The sequence below is a fragment of the Nannobrachium achirus genome (genome assembly GCF_963921795.1).
Source record: "Nannobrachium achirus genome assembly, chromosome: 16".
In the NCBI taxonomy this organism is placed as follows: Eukaryota; Metazoa; Chordata; class Actinopteri; order Myctophiformes; family Myctophidae; genus Nannobrachium; species Nannobrachium achirus.
Genome location: NC_137823.1, coordinates 27704101 through 27725020, shown reverse-complemented (window position 1 = coordinate 27725020; position 20920 = coordinate 27704101). Strand labels below are relative to the sequence as shown.

General features: G+C 39.5%; 1 protein-coding gene across 1 annotated transcript in view; it reads left to right on the top strand.

Moving 5' to 3' along the window:
- The window catches only part of pals1b (protein associated with LIN7 1, MAGUK p55 family member b), a 42269-nt gene extending 35647 nt beyond the window's left edge, over window positions 1-6622 (top strand). Inside the window, exons 12-15 of the mRNA XM_080744576.1 lie at window positions 40-201; window positions 2570-2772; window positions 3454-3564; window positions 4292-6622. Of these exons, the coding sequence (XP_080600702.1) occupies window positions 40-201; window positions 2570-2772; window positions 3454-3564; window positions 4292-4468 (653 nt within the window). The 3' untranslated portion in view covers window positions 4469-6622. The remainder of the gene's footprint in view (window positions 1-39; window positions 202-2569; window positions 2773-3453; window positions 3565-4291) is intronic.
- The last annotated feature ends 14298 nt before the right edge of the window (window positions 6623-20920 follow it).

Genomic DNA, 20920 nt, shown 5'->3' with positions numbered 1-20920 from the left:
TAATCAAATCTTAAACACCGTCCCCAATTCTCCTCTCAGACCACGATGACATCCTGACCTATGAGGAGATGGCCCTCTACCACCAGCCGGCCAATCGCAAGCGTCCCATTGCCCTGATTGGTCCTCCAAACGGCGGACAGGATGATCTACGGCGGAGGCTGCTGTCCACTGAACCGGATAAGTTTGCTGGCGCAGTGCCACGTAAGTCACCGCCGTGTTAAAGACCAGGCAGGGGCGTCACACCACATTCTGGGCTCTGGGTACAAGGATTCACTCAAACTTTGTGCTTTAACTATTGAAAAATAGCAGATATACAAGCTCACAGCGAGGCACCGAGTGCCACGCTGCGAGCTTGTAGATCTGCTATTTTTGAAAAATCTTGAACATTTGTGCAAGCCTTTGAATATTTCAAATCCTTATAAGGTTTTTTGAAAGACCTATGTTTCTATGTTAGTGGTGCTCAAACCTTTTCATGCGAAGCACCCCCAAAATTATATGTATTTGGCCACGGACCCCTATCTCAAAATATTTCGTTCCAGTGACCCCCCCAGAAGCTACATTTTAGTTACAAATGTTCACTTAAAAAATACATATATTCAAAGATTTTCTCACATTGCACACAAGTTCTCAAAAATAGCAGATGTACAAGCTTGCAGTGTGGCACTCGGTGCCGTGCTGAGCTTGTAGATCTGCTGTTTTTCAATAGCTAAAGTATAAAATAATTAAGGCCCCTCCACCTTGGGCCCTCAGTCCCACTTTCCCCCCCTTGTGACGCCCCTGAAGCCAGGCATGGATGGTAGTAAACAGCATTGTTATACTTCCCCTGGAAGTGCACCAGCATATGGTCTACATATAGCGCCATTATCCAAAGTGCTTTACAAAGTGCCTTACATTCACACATCAACGGCAGAAGCAACCGTGCAAGATTGCTGTGTTGCTTGTCAGCAGTGGTGGAAAAAGTACTCACATTTCAGTATTTTACTCAAGTAAAAGTATCAATACTGCAATATAGAAGTACTCTGTTAGGGTGCCCTCACACCAAAGAATCCGCGTTCCGCCAATGCATTTCAATGAGAGTGAAGCGGTTTCATGCTAGCAGAGGATTTCTGCAAAAATGCTCCCTTATCATTGAAATGCATTGGCGGAACGCGGATTCCACTCTCATAGGTATTTTGGTGTGAGGGCACCCTTACAAGTAAAAGTCCGGAATTCAAAATGTATAGTATGAAAGTGTTGCCATCAAGTACACAATGTTTGAAAATAGCAGATCTAGGTATAAAATAGGGCTAAAGTGGTTAATGTGTGTTTTATAATATTACAATCTATATCTGCAAAGTAACTAGTAACTAAAGTTTTCATATAAATGTAGTGGAGTAAAAGTTAAATATTTGGATCTGAGATGTAATGGAGTAGAAGTAAAAGTATTGAACTTTTGAAATACTCAAGTAAAGTACAAATAACTCAATTGTACTTAAGTACAGTACTTAAAGGGGCACTCCACCACTTTTCAACCTATGTTCATATAATTGATCCTCACTCAAAAATAGCTTTTCTTTTTTTTCTTTTTTTCTTTTTTTCAGAGGAGGTCTGTGGGCAGGTCAGAAACCCATAGTCTTGTGACATCATCGATTGCCAATCCAGCTTATAGAAACTGCAGGCTTTCTATTCCTGAAAAGTTGCAATTTTAAAGTGGAAGCCATTGTTCTCGCGATAATAAAAATATATTTTTTTTTTTTCAAAAATATTGATAATTATTTTTTTTTGGGAAAATGATGATGTCATAAGACTATGGATTCTGAACTTCCCACAGCTCTCCTAGGAGACTTGGACTAAGTAGAAATAAATTGTGATATTTTATCATGACCATTAGTGAGGACCTATTATATGAAGACAGGTTGAAAATTGGTGAACTACTCCTTTAAGTAAATATTATTTACACCACTGCTTGTCAGGAGCAGGAATGTAAGGGGTTAAGGATTCTCTCGAGACAAACTGTTGCACAGTTTTCAAATGCTTCAGTCAAACAGTCCAACCAAAGTGTGAAACCAAAGCGCTGAAATTATAGCCGTGTTTGTTTATCCCTACAGTGACAGTATATTACCCGCCAAAACATGTGTATGGAATGGCAATGGGGAGAGAGCGTTTTCACATGGCCTCCTTGGCAGTAACTGCTTCCGTTCACAGCTTTCAGAAGGGGTAGTTTACAGACTATAATAGTATTCATTTAATATTCAGTGAGTTGCACACTACCTACCCACTGAACCACCGCTTTCTTCATCTACACTAGATGCACACTCAACATTATAATTGTACTTTGATTTGTTTTAATTCGTCTCCTTTTGTACTCAATTCATAGAGACATTAAATGACAGACAAATATACTACTCACTTCAGTGTACATGTCTCTGGATAATGAAGAAAAAAAAACTTCAGTTGGCTCCAAACTCAGAGCCAACTTGGTTCTTCATCTGAAGGACGCTCAGTGCAATCTAGCCTACAGCTTGAATTGTCAGAACATGAAGTCGGATGTTGACTCACTGTTGTTGTCCTTGTAACACCTACTGTGCAGACACCACCAGGAATCCGAGGGTACATGAGCGGAACAGCCGGGACTACCACTTCGTGAGCCGGTCTGCCTTTGAAACGGACCTCGCCACCGGGAAGTTCATTGAGTCGGGGGAGTACGAGAAGAACCTATATGGCACCAGTAGCGACTCTGTCCGACATATCGTCAACTCAGGACGCATCTGTCTGCTTTGCCTGCACACCGAGGTAGGAGTGCGTTTCTTTATGTTTGGTATTTCGTGGTTAAACCAGGAAAGTGAGAACTCACTTCACTTCAGCTTGGTTCTAAACCTAACTCTTGCGTTAACTCTCACCTTAACTTCACAGGAGACTTCATGACCTCTTTTAATAGAGATGAGAGAAAATAGTTATTCGTTTTCAGGGATATCATATTTTTAGAGGTTTTTCAACATAGATTGAATTTAGATCATTTTGACATTTTCTTTTAAATTCCTGTGCTATTTCTTCGTCTTACCGTAGTTGATACCGTGCCACTTTTATTCAGAACTGCGTTTTCAAACTCAAAGATGATCTTCATTAGAATGGATGTGGATTCTATCATAAACGCCATTTCAAGCACAAATATGAACTGTATTTTGTCCCAACCTTTAGTGTAATTGATTCTCAAAAATGTACACAGAAAGTTCATAATTTTGTTATTCTGAAACTTTTTTTCATTTTCTTTATTCACCATTTAATATTGTATATTATTATGTCCACGTACTCTACTCTCAAGACAAATGAGTTGTTGCCAGACACTTTATAATGAATGATACTTTAATTGGGTGAGGCAAATCATAGATTTTGGTGCTAGTACTTGATATCCATGAAAGCACAGCATCGTTCCTTCATTTAAATTCCTATGCATCTCTCTGTTCTTCCTGTTAGTCACTGCGGGTGTTGAGGTCCTCCAACCTCAAGCCATATGTCATCTTCATCGCTCCTCCTTCACAGGAACGACTGCGCACTCTGCTGGCCCAGGAGGGTAAAACACCAAAGGTACTTATCTTGCACTGTAAACCTTTTCATTCTTATTTGTTTGTTTCGTATAGCATGGACCATAAACATATCAGTTGGACAGTAGGAAAGGAAGGTCAAACACAATTTGACTGTATTGTCTTGTTTCTAATCAGTGGTGTAAAGTAACGAAGTACATTTACTCAAGGACTGTACCGTATAGTTTTGAGGTGTTTGTACTTTACTGGAGTATTTCCAACATTCAATACTTTTACTTTTACTCCACTCTATCTCAGAGGCAAATATTATACTTTTACTCCACTACAATTATTTGAAAACTTAATTACTAGTTACTTGTAGATTTTTGAAAATGATTACAAAACATACATGAGCCACTTCAGCCCTATATACATTTTGGCAATTTGAAAATAGCTGATCTACAAGCTCACAATATATCGCGATGCGCCACATTGTGAGCTTGTAGATCTGCTGTTTCAAACTTGTGAAACGGGACCTCCTGCATAATGAGTACTTTCTACTTTTGGTAAAAGTACATTTTGATACGATAATTTTGTACTTTTGCTCGAGTAAATGTTGAATATGGGACTTATACTTGTAACAGTGTTACAGAGTACATCTACATTGCAGTAAAGATTGTGTGTACTTTATCCACCACCGTTTGTAATAACTGTATCTTAATCACATAAATCGTTTTGGCTGTATCTCACCCTCCCTGTCCCTTCCTTTCTGAACCTTAACTCGCGTGCAGCCCGAGGAGCTGAAGGAGGTCATTGAGAAGGCCCGCGAGATGGAGCAGAACTTTGGCCATCTGTTTGACGCGGCCATCGTGAACGTGGACCCAGACACGGCCTTCCACGATCTGAGGAGGCTCATTGAGAAGCTGGACACCGAGCCACAGTGGGTGCCCACCTCCTGGCTCTGTTAGAGCTCACCCAAAGAGACCAGGGCAGGAAGTGGAGGAAGAGAAAGAAGAGTTCTCGGAACGACAATGGAGAAGGACAGATTGACAGGTGATGGTCATTTATCACTGGATCGTCAGAGAGAGTGCAGCGGCTTGGAATGATATCGACGCACTGAATGGAACTTTGTCACGTTTTCAGACCATCGAATGGTGCAGTAGGCGAGATACCCATCTACCAATAGGTTGTTGTCACCATTCAATGCATTGCATGTTTTTTTTTCATCATTCAGTGGGTTGACAAAAGTCGGGGGAAATTAAGATTTACTATTCTCACTGAGAGACCTGTTCATTTGTCTAGTATCCTGTGGTTTTGGTGAGTTGATGTTCAGCTGTTTGGAGCAACTGTCTTTGAAAATGTTATTGTAGCATCTAGCATACAACTTCTACCGGCGCCTCATGCGACCTTCGCACCGCTCGAGTCGACACGGCGACTTGTTCGCTACCACTCGCTTGGCGGTGTCTCACGTGGCTCAAGGTCGGCTGAGATGGCGCGCCTCTGTCATGGTCAGTAACTATACTTGACTCACAGTGTTGGTGAGGAGGATGAAGGAGAAGAGTACTAAAAGGCCACTTGCACTTGATACACTTATTTTCAGTTTGCTGTTCTACTTTTGCATTCAACAGCAGCTACTGAGCCACGTCTGTAGGTCTCGCCTACTGCACCATTCAATTGTCTGAAAAGACGTGACAAATTCCCATTCAATGTGTTTCGAATGGGGTGGAGAGTTTAACTTGCACAAAAATGAGGAGTCGCTCTTCTCTTTCGTAGAGGAGGTGACGACTAAAAATGTTTTGCAGGGATGGACTACGTTTTCTTACCTTTCTTTTGTTGCTGTATGTCTGTGTCTTGTTTTCTTTTCCTCATACCACAATTTATCAGAAATATAGACTGTATTCCATCCTAATCTTTATAGTTATTTATGATTGTAAATACATATTTTCTAGACAAAGGTTTAAATATTTTATTGTAACAACATATGTCAATGATGATTCATCCGGGATGGTATATCGTCGCTGTCGGTCAGAAACCAGCTACAGTACCTCCATTTTTCAACTTTTCTTTTTATAAATCAGTGCTATTGAACACCTTTGGGTTTCGCAAATACTGAACCAATGAAAAATTGAAAAGTATTAAAAAGTGCTTCTGACTATAATCCTCCTAAGTCCATTGGATCCCAAAAACAGTCGGTCAAGCCACCTACGTAACTCCAACTTTAGAGATAGTTGTTTTTTCCATCATTGAAGAAAATATTCACGTTAATGGTCAAAAACCTCCACTTGAGCTGTATTTGGGTAAAGTGATGATGATAATATAGAGACACATTCAAGTATCTGACAATGTATAAAGCCATACCATACCAACTTTGATGTGGCAGTATTGTGTTATGTTTTGGTTTTGTTTTGTTTTCCCCATTTCCTGATAATTTAATATTTTGGACAGCTGGTTTCTGCCTGACAGCAGAGATAGGGTATTTCCCACAATGCAATAAACAGGGACGTGCTCTGCTTTCCAAACAACATTATTAATTAAGAACACAATATCTTCATCCGGAGACTCCAAAGAAAGACATGCTTTATTCTGAGGTTTTTCCACTCTACCAATTTCAGTATTATGTTATGTCATAATGTTGCTATATTTATATTGTAATAACATACCTCAAAATGGTTGGTCTGTTTATTACAGGGGTCTTCAACATGGGGTCCGAGACCCCGAGGGGGTCCTCAGAGTTATTACAGGGGGTCCTCTAAATCTTTGTTTGATAGAAACATTTGTTCTCCTTTTTTATATTAACCACCTGAACCCTAACGTCCATATTCGGAGAACTTTAGCCAGAAATAGCAGATCTACAAGCTTGTAAATCGGCTATTTTTCGGCAAAGAGTTTTGGTGTAGAGGGGAAAAAGAGCAGACTAAGTACAGAGAGAAAGGTCAAGTTCATTAAATATGGACAGTTCAAGTGGTTAAATATCTGAAAACACAAATTGACATGATTCCAAAATACACTGATGATTGTGCTGTCAAAAGATGAAACTGTATGGAATCTATGAACAGGTTGTGGGGGTCCCTGCTTCATCGCTCTCTCAACTAAGGGGTCCTTGGCCTGAAAACATTGAAGACCCCTGGTTTATTAGTTATCTGCCTAATGGCAGTATAACTATAGCTGTACTCTTCTCCCACAGTGGGGTTTGAGTGTGCTGTACCATGGTTCTGTGGGCGGGGCGTCCTCCTGTCACTCTGTAGAACTTGATCAAAATGCTGTTTCTTTACTGGTCTCCTAGACGTGTTGCATATGCACAATTCAGGTAAACAATGTTAATACAAATAAATGACTTAATGTCTTCCAAATCTTCTCTAATTGTTGATGTGTTGCCTTAACTGGTAGTTGGCGATTACAATTTGGGGTTGATTGGATGTTGTGTTCATGAGGCATTAGTTTGTCCAAAGATATTCAAAATGTTGGAAAACTTTACAGTCGTTTGAATTGCCATTGATCAATGGCAGTTTCACACCGATTGGTCAAAAGATGCTGGAGACAGACATAAACACACACACACACACACACACACACACACACACACACACAGGTACAGGGGGGAAAGAACAACTAACAACTCAAATACTGGCAAACGACTTCCACAGCTGGCTTGTACTTTTCTTCTGTTAGCTGCAGGCTTAAAGAGGGTAATAATCACATGCTAAGCACATCACCCTATCTACGCTCAAAGCCAACTCTGCAACGCCACAGAGAAATATGCAGATATAACCGATCTCTACAAAACTAAACAGGGCTCATATGTAAGCACTTGCAGTGGTCCAAACAGTGTACCAAAGCCACTCACATTAATGGCAGCCTCGCCAAATAAAGGCTGGGTTTCCGCGGCTAATGGCAGCTTGACACAAAGGTGGACTCGAACACAGCTGGGTTGTCTGATCACTACAGAGTTGGAAAGATGTTTTGACAAAAGAAAAACTAACAAATAAAAAACAAATACCCAGCTCCAGCACCCTCTCTACACAGCGAGCGAACGCGCTCGCTCGCTGGAGCCCAGACTGCTTTCAATGGTTGCTTGTTCTTCATGTGGCGAATGGATCATAGGCATACAACTAAAATAAACTAGAAGCAGTGCTCTTCCGAGCACAGGTCTCCACCAGGTGTGGTATGTTGGTTGTGGGTGTGCATTGGGTGGTACTGAATTAGGTGGTTATGAATGAGCGGGGTCAGGTGAGTGGACAAGTTAGCTTCAGAGACAGTGAAGTGTCAAAAATGTGTTTGTCAAAAAACAGCCTCATGGTGGCGCTATAAAAGGCTGATGTGAAAAAAGCAGGGAAAGGGTTTTTCCTTGGCCTCAGGATGGAATATGCAAAATCGGACAGATCCATGTCGATCACATGACTGTCGAGATACTGCCTACCGATTTGTAGGATTTTTGGACAAAATCTGTAAGAGTAGTGTACAGAAATGTGTTTTGCAAACATCAGCCTCATGGTGGCGCTATAAAAAGCTGATGTGAAAAAAGCAGGGAAAGGGTTTTTCCTTGGCCTCTAGGGAGTGCGCTTACAAAGTTTGAAACTGATCGGTGGTGTTATAGGTAAAACCACAAATCACCCTGTTATAACGCCAACATGAGGCTGATTTGATATGCATGGGTGACTCAAAATGTCTTTGAAAATGCACTGTGCACCTAGAGCATTTGAGTTTGGGTGGCTTAGTTGGAAAAGCTCTTGACTTATCTGCAGATGGTCATGGGATCAAATCCCACCATTGGCACCGTTGTATCTGAGCAATTGACACAGATGTCTAGATTTTTCTCTCCTTTAAATGTCTATTGTCTATGACAATGCATTAGGCGCTTAAAGTTAAATATTTAAGACAAAATACAAATTATTTCAAAGTAAGAATCTCAAGCATGTATGTCCACAGTAAGGTGGAATTTTTGAATCGTGAATCAAGTTGCTCGGTTTAAGAGTTAAATATCTCCAAAACTACAAAACATTTCAAAGTAAAACCTTCAAGCATGTGTGTCCACAGTTAGGTGAATTATAAAAAAATATGAATGGAGTTTCTAAGTCTAAAATACGGATTAATAAGAATAACAGTGACCCCCAACAGTACTTGATGGCATGGGGCTTGAACCTGCCAACTGTCTGAGGTAAAGACAATCATTCAAGTGCACCACACCACTGATCCAAGGCACCTTAAAGCCCTCAACAGCTATCTCCTGTTGCTTTTCACTTGTTTGCTTGTGTTTTAGCTGTGGAAGTGTCAAAGTACTTCAGCAAGGTAGGAGGACTGGGATGTGAACTCGCAACCTCTATGCTGGGAGTCTGACCTTCAGACCGCTACACTGTCTCTAATTGCAGCTCATCATTGGTGCTTTTGAAAATAGCCTAGGCTAGTTACAACCAGTGTGGATAAGAGGTCATTAAGATGCAGGCCTTGAACACAGAAAGTGATGATTCAAAACCAGTATTACATTTTCTCCATCTTTTTCCTGGCTTTTACCTTTATCTATAATTGCAATAAATAACAAGACAGAATACATTACAAGTATGCACCACAGTAGTGCAGTGGTAAAGATATAGGAAATATATCTCAGAAGTCCTCAGTTCAAATCCAGTAAAGACATCTCTATCTAATATTTGTAACATTAAAAAAATGTCTATGATTGGAATCCACTCATTCTAGTTAAATAAAACACAATGATTCTGAGAATGATACCTGAATGTAACTCAATTTTATCGAGTAGTTTTTAAGGCTGAAATCATTCTGAGAATATTGTTTGAATCCAACTCAATTTTATTAAGTACTTTTTATAGAGCTGAGTAGTTGACTCCACCCCTTTCCCTTGATTTGCCAAATAAGTTGGTTATCTGCTATGCAAAGCATGCTGGGAAAAGCATGCTTCTATGTTTCCAGGGGCTTTTTCTAAGCGTTCGTGAGACAAAAATGCTAAATGTGTCATTTCCATTTGTATGCCTTGGCAAGCTGACTGACACATGTCTGAATTTGATTTGTCAGTATTTGAGCCTAAACCCTAACCCTAGGTGCTAGGGTGCTAGGTTAGGGTTGAGCTCCCTCATTTGGGTTACGTTGAGAAGAGGAATGTCTTGTTACTGTAACGAGTGGATCATATTACATGTATCAGAATTAACTCTGAGGACTTGAAGTACCCCATTAAATATATTATATTTAATTGTATAAATAAAGATGAAATTGGAATATTGCATATACTTTGAAGAAACACAGTATTAGAATATAAATACTTATGGTAAACGTGTTACATTTAAATGAATTAATATGAGTTATAATTACAAGCGAATAATATTACTCAATAATACTGATTGTAAATACTGACCATAATTTTATTAAATAGCTTATGTGTAATGTTTTTAACTGTGTAATATTTAACTAAAAAGTGCCAAATATAACAGAACGTGATACATTCAGTGATTAAGATACAGTCCTTGCACATAGAGGGTTCTGAGTTCATATCCAGTGTCAACTAAGTTTTCTTTAACATTTACCTGGCTCTTTTACCCTTATCTAATCTTACACTGAAGAGCACGCAAGAGAACACATGAAATACAAACTACAGGTGGTGCAGTGGTAAAGAAAATAGAATTAACAAACCAGCAAGTTTTACCTGGCTCTTGTAACCCAATTTTTTGCTAAAATTACAAAGTAAAGTCATAACTTCAATGGTAGAGTGGTTAAAAACCAGTCCTTGAGTAAAGTAGGTTCTGAGTTCAAAAACGGTATTGAATTGTCTATAATTTTTACCTGGAACTTTTACCTTTATCTAATCTTATATTGCAGAATACGCAACAGAACCATGAGTACAAATCATGAGTATGAACTAGGCCTACAGTTGGTGGAGTGGTAAAGATCTAGAGCTTGCAATTCTGAAGACCTTGCATAGATAAAAAAAAAAATCGTATTTTAATAAACCATTCATTAACTCTAAGCCTTGCCTTTTCATTTCTGTGATTTTCTAAATGGGCGTGTCTGAACAGTACTACTGAGATGTGTGTGTGTGTGTGTGTGTGTGTGTGTGTGTGTGTGTGTGTGTGTGTGTGTGTGTGTGTGTGTGTGTGTGTGTGTGTGTGTGTGTGTGTGTGTGTGTGTGTGTGTGTGTGTGTGTGTGTGAGAGAGAGAGAGAGACGGAACCATGAGGTAAAGTGGTACTAAAATTGCCTTGAATGGATTGACTCTCTGTGATTTCCATTGATGTACTTCGCCAATCTTCTCTGTAATGAAATGTAGCCCACAGACAGCACCCTGTTGCATCTGAAATGTCTTAGAATTAGAGACAGTTAGAACATGATACTAAAATATCCGAGTGGTTGCAAAGTCTAAAACATGTATATTATTGTATCATGGACCAAAGTTTATACAAGATATTTTGAAAAGCATGGTCGGGCCCCTTTAAAAATGTGCAAGAGTGTTTTCAGTGAGATAATCTTGATGTAGTCGTGGTTATGATATCGGCCTTATTGCCAGGAGGTCCCCAGTTCTATCCCAGCAATAGCAGTTCTTATACTTTTACATAACTCTTTTACCTTCATCTAATATCCGATATTTTAGTGAATATCATGCAAGAGACCAAAATTGACAGGAACCATGGTGGAGTAGTGGTTAAGAAGCAAGCCCTATATGTCGGCAGTTCTGGGTTCAAATCCACAGAGTATGTTTTTCCAAGTTCAAACTGGAACTACCACAAGCAGAACTATTTGTGGATTACTTTTTTCTTTTCTTTTCTTCCAGTGGCGTCAGTTCAGCAAAAGCTAGGGTATGGCAGAGATGGGAGTCCTCATGGAAAAGAGGCATTATATTCTGTATAACACGGTTCTATTGTGAAAATAGCAGATCTACATGCTCACAACGCCTCGCGCTGCGAGGCGTTGAGAGCATGTAGATCGGCTATTTTCACAATGTCTGAAAAAAACGAGTTTTGTCCGTTTTTTACACAGGTTTCTGTGGTTTCTTGGGCTGGATATGGCAGCCCCGAATGGTTGTTCAAGTGCAGCAAAACTTAGCATGTTAGTAAACTTGCCACAATTAACAATAATGCATTGCACCTGTGCAGCTGACCTGGGGAACTGGGAATTTACCATTTTGTTAAGATGGGGAGAATAAAAGTGTGGAGAATATAATTATAATACCTTGTTAAAGTGACCATTTTATTAGATTTTGCATTTTTTTATTTGCACTTTTATTTTCTCCCTGGACCCAGGGTATGGCAGATGCATACCCCTGCCATACCCAATTGACGCCCCTGTTTTCTTCTAAAGCAGGGGTTAAGATACAGGGCTTGCGATCAGTATGTTCTTGGTTTGAAACCAGCAAGAACATTGTCCTGAGTTTTACGTGGCATGATAGAACACAATGCTTTAATACCACAGTGGAGCAGTGGTAAAGATACAAGTCTTGTGCACTGAAAGTTCTGGGTTCAATACCGTCAGGGAAATCTTTCTCACTTTTAAGGGGCCCCACCATGAATCTTCCAGGTCTTCCCAGTGTCTCTTCCAGCCCCCCAAAAAACCATTCGTTAACTCTAAGCCTTGCCTTTCATTTCAGTGATTTTCTGAATGGGGAGGTCTGAACAGTACTCTTTTGAAATCGAGCTCATTTCCTATTGGGTCCCCTCGAGAAGGGGCGGTACTTTTTGGGAGGCTATATTCTATTGACACGATATATATATGAGTTGGAACCATGAGGTAAAGTGGTACTAAAATTGGCTTGAATTGGATTGACTCTACATGGTTCTCATTGTGGTACCATGCTAATCTTCTCTGTTACGTTTCAATTTTAGACTAAAGGCAGCACCCTGTTGCCAACAAAGGACATATTGTTGCAGCATCTGAAATTGCTTGGAAATAGAGACAGACAGAACATGAATTTAAATATCTGAGTGGTTGAGGCTAAAATCTGTATAAAACCGTGTTATGGACCAATGTTGATATAAAATGTATATTGTGAAAAGCATGGTGGGCCCCTTTGACTAATCTTTCACTGGAAAGTATGCAAGATAACTGTTTAGCAGTGGTGAAGAAACATGGCTGAGAAGCAGTAGGCTCCAGACATTTCCCAAGTTTTAACTGACGCTTGTAACTCAATCTTTTACTAAAAGTAAAACAAAAAAGTAGTTAACCATAGTTGGAGGAGTGGTTATGATATGGGCATTGCTGCCACAAGATTGTTGGTTCAATCCTGGTAAAAAAAAATGTCACTTTTATCTGGCTCTGTTACCTTTATATAATCTCTTGTTGAAGACAAGCGAGAAAATGTACATGGTTACAGGTCTTATAATCTGAAGGTTCTAAGTTCAAAACTACTAGCAGTGTTTTTCAAGTTTGAACCGGCATTACCACAAGCAGAACCATTTGTTGTTTATATAATCTATCTTTATTTATTGTGGGCTCGCCTGGAAGGCGAGCACACGTATGTTATCTTCATTATTGTGGGCTCGCCTGGAAGGCGAGCACACGTATGTTATCTTCATTATTAGTGTGGTTGCCCTTACAGGGCAACACACTATAGTTCTAGGGAAACTTTATTCTTTATTCTTTATTCTTCTAGATAAACTTTTTTTCGGCGCGTTTCACAGCCCACAGTTTTTGCGCCACACACTCGCGCCATATGTCAAATCGACCGGGTTCATCGGGAATCGAGTGCTTATATTTTGCTAAGAGAAAAGTTGTATCGTTTAATTGATATGAATTTATTAGTGAATTAATTTTCCCCATTGACTTGAATGGGAAAATGCAAAAACTCACATTCAAATATTTTTCTCTCGCAAACCATAGGAGCTACAGTTTCAAAACTTGGAGAGGAGATTCATAATTATGGCAAGGATTATTGAAAAAATAAATACATCACTTGGCCTCATGGTGGCGCTATAACAGCCCACCTTACGTTTCGGCCTGTAACTCTTGAACCGTAGGTCGGAAAATAAAAATTATTTTTTCCCTGGATTCCTTGGGTCATGACGCATCTCCCCATATAGGCCACGCCCATTTGCGTCAGGATAGATTTTCCACCATTTTGAATTCTCTTCAAAACACACTTTTTGCTCCTTTTCCCACATATTTACTCCAAATGTCACAAAAATCGGTACAAAAGATCTCTGAACCCACGCGATAAACATATTCAAGCGATATTTCGATAGTCCATACCGTTCGTCCGGAACACGCTTCCGAAGTTAGCGAGAGGGGCCCGTTTTGCCAAAAATAGACATAAATCATAAACGAAACATCCAGTCAACACCAAATTTAAACCACAAGTTGCGGGTGGGATATTCAACAAATCCCCAAAAGCATTTCCACTTCGACCCTTAGGGGGCGCCAAAAACGCACAAAACGTAACCGTTTCAGGCCAAAACGCGTTTTTCAGGGGGAACAACCCTCTCAAAACGAAACACAAACGATCTCGGGAGCGACGTGACAACATAATCGTCTTGCAAAACTCGTGGGAGGGGGGCGGAGCGAGCAACCACACTCGCAATTTCCCAAATTGCACATTTTCTAGTTTATAGTCAGTCAGTATCTCCTCAAAACTTTGGCGCGATTCATCTCCTAAACGCTTACACCTTTAAACACCATTCAAATTTTTATGTGTTCAGCTTACTGAGGACACGTGTGCTTGTACTTTTGGTTTTGAAATGTTTTGTAGTTTAATTATAAAAAAATAAAAATGTTTAACTTTAAGCATCCAATGCATTTCCAATGGGTTTACTGAGTGGGGAGAGAGTGAGACAGGGGAAAGGGACCCATGTTTATATTAAGTCGCTGTGGCTGCAATATTCACACTTCAGATATGCTATTTATATCAATGTGTTCACACAGGTCTGCTTTCTGATTTGATCCAAATGTCTAAGCTGTGTGATGTATAAAACTATAGTTATAGTTAAAACTATAAATAAATGTCCCTCTCCACTCTACTGATTGACACAGCTGTGATTAAAGGCTTGGCTGTCATTGGCTGTTCTGTGGTGATGTAGCCTTACATAAGTCGGCCCTGCAGTGACAATGCGAAAGTCTCGGCAGAGACGTCTTAATGTAAGGCTAGTGGTGCTGCAAAGTAACCAAGTACATTTACTCAAGTATATACAAACAAGTACTTGTACCTACAGTACAATTTTTAGGTACTTTTACTCTAATTTCCATTTTTGTTACTTATACTCTACTATAAATACAGCATTTGACAGCTTCAGTTACTTTTTATTTTGCAGATTTTATTATTAATAATAATAATAATTATTAACACGCACGCACGCACGCACGCACACACGCACACACACACGCATACACACACACTGACACACAAACAACTGTTACTGTGTTACTGTGGAGACGTTTGCTTGTATTTGTCTTTGACACATGTTTTGTAGTGTTTTAGAAATTTAACTTAAAAAGAATAAGGTTCCCGGGCGATGGGATTTACAGTATATATCCTAGAACCCGCAGGGACACTCTGTGTGGTTGTCAGGGAGATATCACAACCAATGCGTTTCCAAATCAGACGATCAACCGAAGTGGACCCACCTGGCAAAACCACACCCCAAACACTTTAAAAGCCATGAATTTCAGCCTGTCTGCATTTGAATCCTAGTATATCCCATATGCATTTGGATCAGCATGTCCCGTACTTATACCAACTTTTACTTTACACTTTTGTTACTTATACTCCACTGCAATTGCATTTGGCAGCTTTAGTTACTTGTTACTTTGCAGATTTTATTATTAATACAAAACATACGGTAGATGAATCACTTAATACTTTGTCTAATTGTAAGAAGCTGATCTACAATGTGACATTGCGACATGTTGTGATCTTGTAGATCTGCTGTTTTTAAAAAGCTTGTCAATATTAGGACCATCTGCGTACTATTACTTTGATGTGGTTTGCTGGTTTGCAAAGTGTAGTTCAGGGACCCCTAGGACACAGACACACACACACACACACACACACACACACACACACACACACACACACACACACACACACACACACACTCACTCTACTGGTCTCGAACTTTTGTTGTTGGTTACCCGTCCACATTATATTTTAATTTTATTTTGATTTAATTGTCCATACCGTTAAAGGACCAGGTCACCTCTGGGACAACCAGATCTTATTTTATTGTTGTGTGGGACACGATCAACACAATCCTGTAATTTCTTGTGTTCAATCTGTGTTTTTAGATATTTTAGTATTTCAGCATGCTACAACTGGTCATATGATGCAGCATGATATTGCATCATCTCATGCATCATATGATGCAAAATGCATCATATGACCAGTTGTAGCATACTGAAATACTAAAATATCTAAAAACACAGATTGAACACAAAGAATAACTCAACATTGTGTTGATCGTGTCCCCACACAACAATAAAATAAGATCTGGTTGTCCCAAAGGTGACCTGGTCCTTTAAGTTCATGTAATAACACTGCTTGTCTACATTGTATTTGCATTACCATTTTACGTCAGTAAAATTAAAGAGAGCATTGCCTGGGAACTTGACACTTTTACTATTATTGTTTTGGGTTGGAAGCGAGCCCACACTGTTTCGAAGGAACAGTTTTTCTAGTTTATTTATCTATCAGTCAGTCAGTCAGTCAGTATCTCCTCAAAACTTTGGCGCGATTCATCTCTTAAACGCTTACACCTTTCAACACCATTCAAATTTGTATGTGTTCAGCTTACTGAGGACACGTGTGCTTGTATTTTTGGTTTTGAAATGTTTTGTAGTATAAATATAAAAAATAAAAATGTTTAACTTTAAGCACCCAATGCATTTCCAATGGGTGTAGTGAGTGGGGACAGGGTGGAGAGAAGGATAATAGACCCATGTTTATGTTAAGGCGCTGTGGCTGCAATATTCACACTTCAGATATGCTATTTATATCAATGCGTTCACACAGGTCTGCTCTCTGATTTGATCCAAATGTCTAAGCTGTGTGATGTATAAAACTATAGTTATAGTTAAAACTATAAATAAATGTCCCTCTCCACTCTACTGATTGACACAGCTGTGATTAAAGGCCTGTCTGTCATTGGCTGTTCTGTGGTGCTGTAGCCTTACATAAGACGGCCCTGCAGTGACAATGCGAAAGTCTCGGCAGAAAGCGTCTTAATGTAAGGCTAGTGGTGCTGCAAAGTAAGCAAGTACATTTACTCAAGTACTTGTACCTACAGTACAATTTTGAGGTACTTTTACTCTACTTGCCATTTTTGTTACATATACTCTACTATAAATACAGCATTTGACAGCCTCAGTTACTTGTTACTTTGCAGATTGTATTATTAATAAAAAACATAGATGGACCACTTAATACTGCTATGAAGTTGATCTACAATGTGCACACGCACGCACGCACGCACGCACTCTCACACACACACACACACACACACACACACACACACACACACACAGACACACACACAAACAACTGTTACTGTGTTACTGTGGAGACGTTTGCTTGTATTTGTCTTTGAGACATGTTTTGTAGTGTTTTAGAAATTTTACTTAAAAAGAATAAGGTTTTAGGATCCCGGGCAATGGGATTTACAGTATATATCCTAGAACCCGCAGGGACAATCAGCCGTATTAGTGGTTGTTGTTGGTTTTCAGGGAGATATCACAACCAATGCATTTTCAAATCAGATCCACAAACACAATAAAAGTCATGCTCCACTCCTCAGTCTGGAGTGGCCACATAGAAGAATGCCTTGGTTATAGACATAGCGGAGGACAGATGTGATCTGGGATTGTTAACCTACAGTATATGCACTCAATATACACCTCTAGAACACATAGAATATGTACAGTAAGGTTCAGTAGAGTACAGTAAAAGTACAGTAAGGTTCAGTAGAGTACAGTAAAGTACAGTAAGGTACAGTAAAGTACAATAAAGTACAGTAAAGTACAATAAAGTACAGTAAGGTACAGTGGAGTACAGTAAAGTACAGTAGAGTACAGTAAAGTACAGTAGAGTACAGTAAAGTACAGTATAGTAAGGTACAGTAGAGTACAGTACAGTAAGGTACAGTACGGTACAGTAGAGTACAGTATAGTATAGTACAGTAAGGTACAGTCCAGTACAGTACAGAAAGTTACAGTAGAGTACAGTAAAGTACAGTACAGTAAGGTACAGTAAGGTACAGTAGAGTACAGTAAAGTACAGTAAGGTACAGTACAGTAGAGTACAGTAAAGTACAGTAAGTTACAGTAGAGTACAGTGAAGTACAGTAAGGTACAGTAAAGTACAAAACAATACAGTAAGGTACAGTAGAGTACAGTAAAGTACAGTAAGGTACAGTACAGTAGAGTACAGTAAAGTACAGTAAGTTACAGTAGAGTACAGTAAAGTACAGTAAGGTACAGTAAAGTACAAAACAATACAGTAAGGTACAGTAGAGTACAGTAAAGTACAGTAGAGTACAGTAAAGTACAATAAAGTACAGTAAAGTACAATAAAGTACAGTGGAGTACAGTAAAGTACAGTATAGTAAGGTACAGTAGAGTACAGTACAGTAAGGTACAGTACGGTACAGTAGAGTACAGTATAGTATAGTACAGTAAGGTACAGTACAGTACAGTAAGGTACAGTATAGTACAGTAAAGTACAGTACAGTACAGTACAGTACAGTACAGTGCAGTACAGTACAGTGCAGTACAGTAAGGTGCAGTACAGTATAGTAAGGTACAGTACAATACTGTAAGGTACAGTACAATACTGTAAGGTACTGTACCTTACAGTACCTTAAAGTATCCTATTTGTTGGGTTGGAAGCGAGCCCACACTGTTTCGAAGGAACAGTATTTCTAGTTTCTTCTTTTTATTTGGCTTTTTGATGCAGTGGATAATCAGGATGTTCTTGATTTGAAACCAGCAAGAACATTTCCCATGTTTTGCCTTGCTCGTGTGACTTGATCTTTCATTAAAAACGGCAAAATTGGACCGACCAGATATTAAATTCAATAGTGTAGAGGTTAAGATGCAGCCCTTGTAAACAGGAGGTTTTGGGTTCAAAACCAGCATAGAATTTTCTCTGTATTTCATCTAGTTATTTTATCTTATGTAAACTTGAAATTAAATATTTTATGGTTCCAGTGGTGCAGTGGTAAGATCCCTGACTGGTGATCCATAGGGTCCTGGTTCAATTCCTGCAATGGATTGTTCTAGTTTTAATCTCACTATTGCACCCTTTACCTAACCTTTTACTGAAAATGTGCAAGAGAAGAAGATTTATGCTAACTTTCATGGAGTGGTGGTTAAGGTGAAGGCCTAGTGACCAGAAGGTTATCAGTTCAAACCTGGCAAGGATGTTGCTCAAAAATTTTTCCTATACTTTTAACTATTCTTCACTTTAAATCGTGCAAGAGAACTGGACAGACCAGATATTAAATTCACTAGTGTAGAGGTTAAGATGCAGCCCCTGTAAATAGGAGGTTTTGGGTTCAAAACCAGCATAGAATTTTCGCTGTATTTCATCTAATTCTTTTACCTTATGTAAACTTGAAATAAGATATTTCATGGTTCCAGTGGTGCAGTGGTAAGATCCTTGACTGGCAATCCATTGGGTCCTAGTTCAAATCCAGCATTGGATTGTTCTAGTTTTTATCTCACTATTGCACCCTTTACCTAACCTATTACTGAAAATGTGTAAGAGAAGGAGCTTTATGCTAACATTCATGGAGTAGTGGTTAAGGTGAGGGCCTAGTGACTAGAAGGTTATCAGTTCAAACCTGGCAAGGATGTTGCTCAAAGTTTTTTCCTATACTTTTAACTATTCTTCACTTAAAATTGTGCAAGAGAACTGGACAGACCAGATTTTAAATACAATAGTGTAGAGGTTAAGATGCAGCCCCTGTACCCAGGAGGTTTTGGGTTCAAAACCAGCATAATATCTTCTCTGTATTTCATCTTTTAGCTTTATGTAACCTTGAAACTAGATATTTTATGGTTCCAGTGGTGTAGTGGTAAGATCCCTGACTGGCAATCCATAGGGTCCTAGTTCAATTCCAGCAATGAATTGTTCTAGTTTTTATCTCACTCTTGCACCTTTACCTAACCTTTTACTGAAAATGTGCAAGAGAAGAAGATTTATGCAAACATTCATGGAGTAGTGGTTAAGGTGAAGGCCTGGTGACCGGAAGGTTATCAGTTCAAACATGGCAAAGATATTGCTATCAATATCTATCAAAGTTTTTTCCTATACTTTTAACTAATCTTCACTTGAAATTGTGCAAGAGAACCTTTGCTTTAAGAGCCATGGTGGTGCAGTGGAGTAGGTATAGTGCCAGCATGCAGCAGGTTCCTAGTTCAAACCAAGGATAGGGAGTTTTCAAAGTTTTACCTGGCTCTTGTACCTTTACCTCTAATCTTTCACTTAACAGCATGCAAGAGAAGTGATTTCGTAAGAACCACAGTGGTGAAGTGGTTAAGAAAACTGCCTCAGAGTTCAAAGACTGCAAGTTCAAACCTCACCAATGGTGAGGAAAAAGTGCGAAAGATGGCACAAGGGAAAATCCTGAAAAAAATTAAATTGCCAAAATGCAAAAACGAAAGATGGAAAAAGACAGTAAACATCAGCATGTAGGGTGTACTAAACTAACGAGATTCCAAAAGCAACGCCTCGAGATCGACGGCAACAGCTCGAGATGGGCGGAGACGCCAACGGCTCGAGATGGGCGGCGACGCCAACGGCTCGAGAAGGGCGGCGACGCCAACAGCTCGAGATAGGCGGCGACGAGCACGGCGCTCCAGTTGGGCGGCAACGGCTCGAGATGGGTGGAGACAGTAACGGCTCGAAATAGGTGGCGATGGGCGGTGACGGCAACGGGCGGAGATGGGTGGAGACGGCAACGGCTCAAGGTGGGTGGAGACGAAAGGAGGCAAAGAAGAAGGGGAAAAGCAAATTAAACTTTTTTCTTTTTTTAATTTGATTTACATTTTAAGCCCCTTCTTATGGATAAAAGTTGCAACTGCTATCAACTGGATTCAAACCCCCAACCTTCTGCTTACAAGTCCTGTGCTTTACCTTTCCACCACCAGGTCATTCACACTTTAACTATGTTTTAGTTCATATTTAAAGTCGAAGCAACAGATGGCAGGTCAAAAGATACAAATATTTAAGTATTCGCATATTTAATGTATTGTTCTGTTTTTTCCATCATTAAGCATACATTTTGGTATTTACATTAAAATAATTAATGGCTATAAAGTTTAAGGCAGTGTCGTACTACACCCAGTCATGACATGCAGCATATCACATTAATGAACAATTATAAACTGATACACATAGTTATCAACTGCATTCAGTTTAACAGATTTTAGACGGCATCCTGTTTTTTAACTGATTCTAGACAGCTTTCTGCCTGTTTGACTACATAAACCTACATAAAA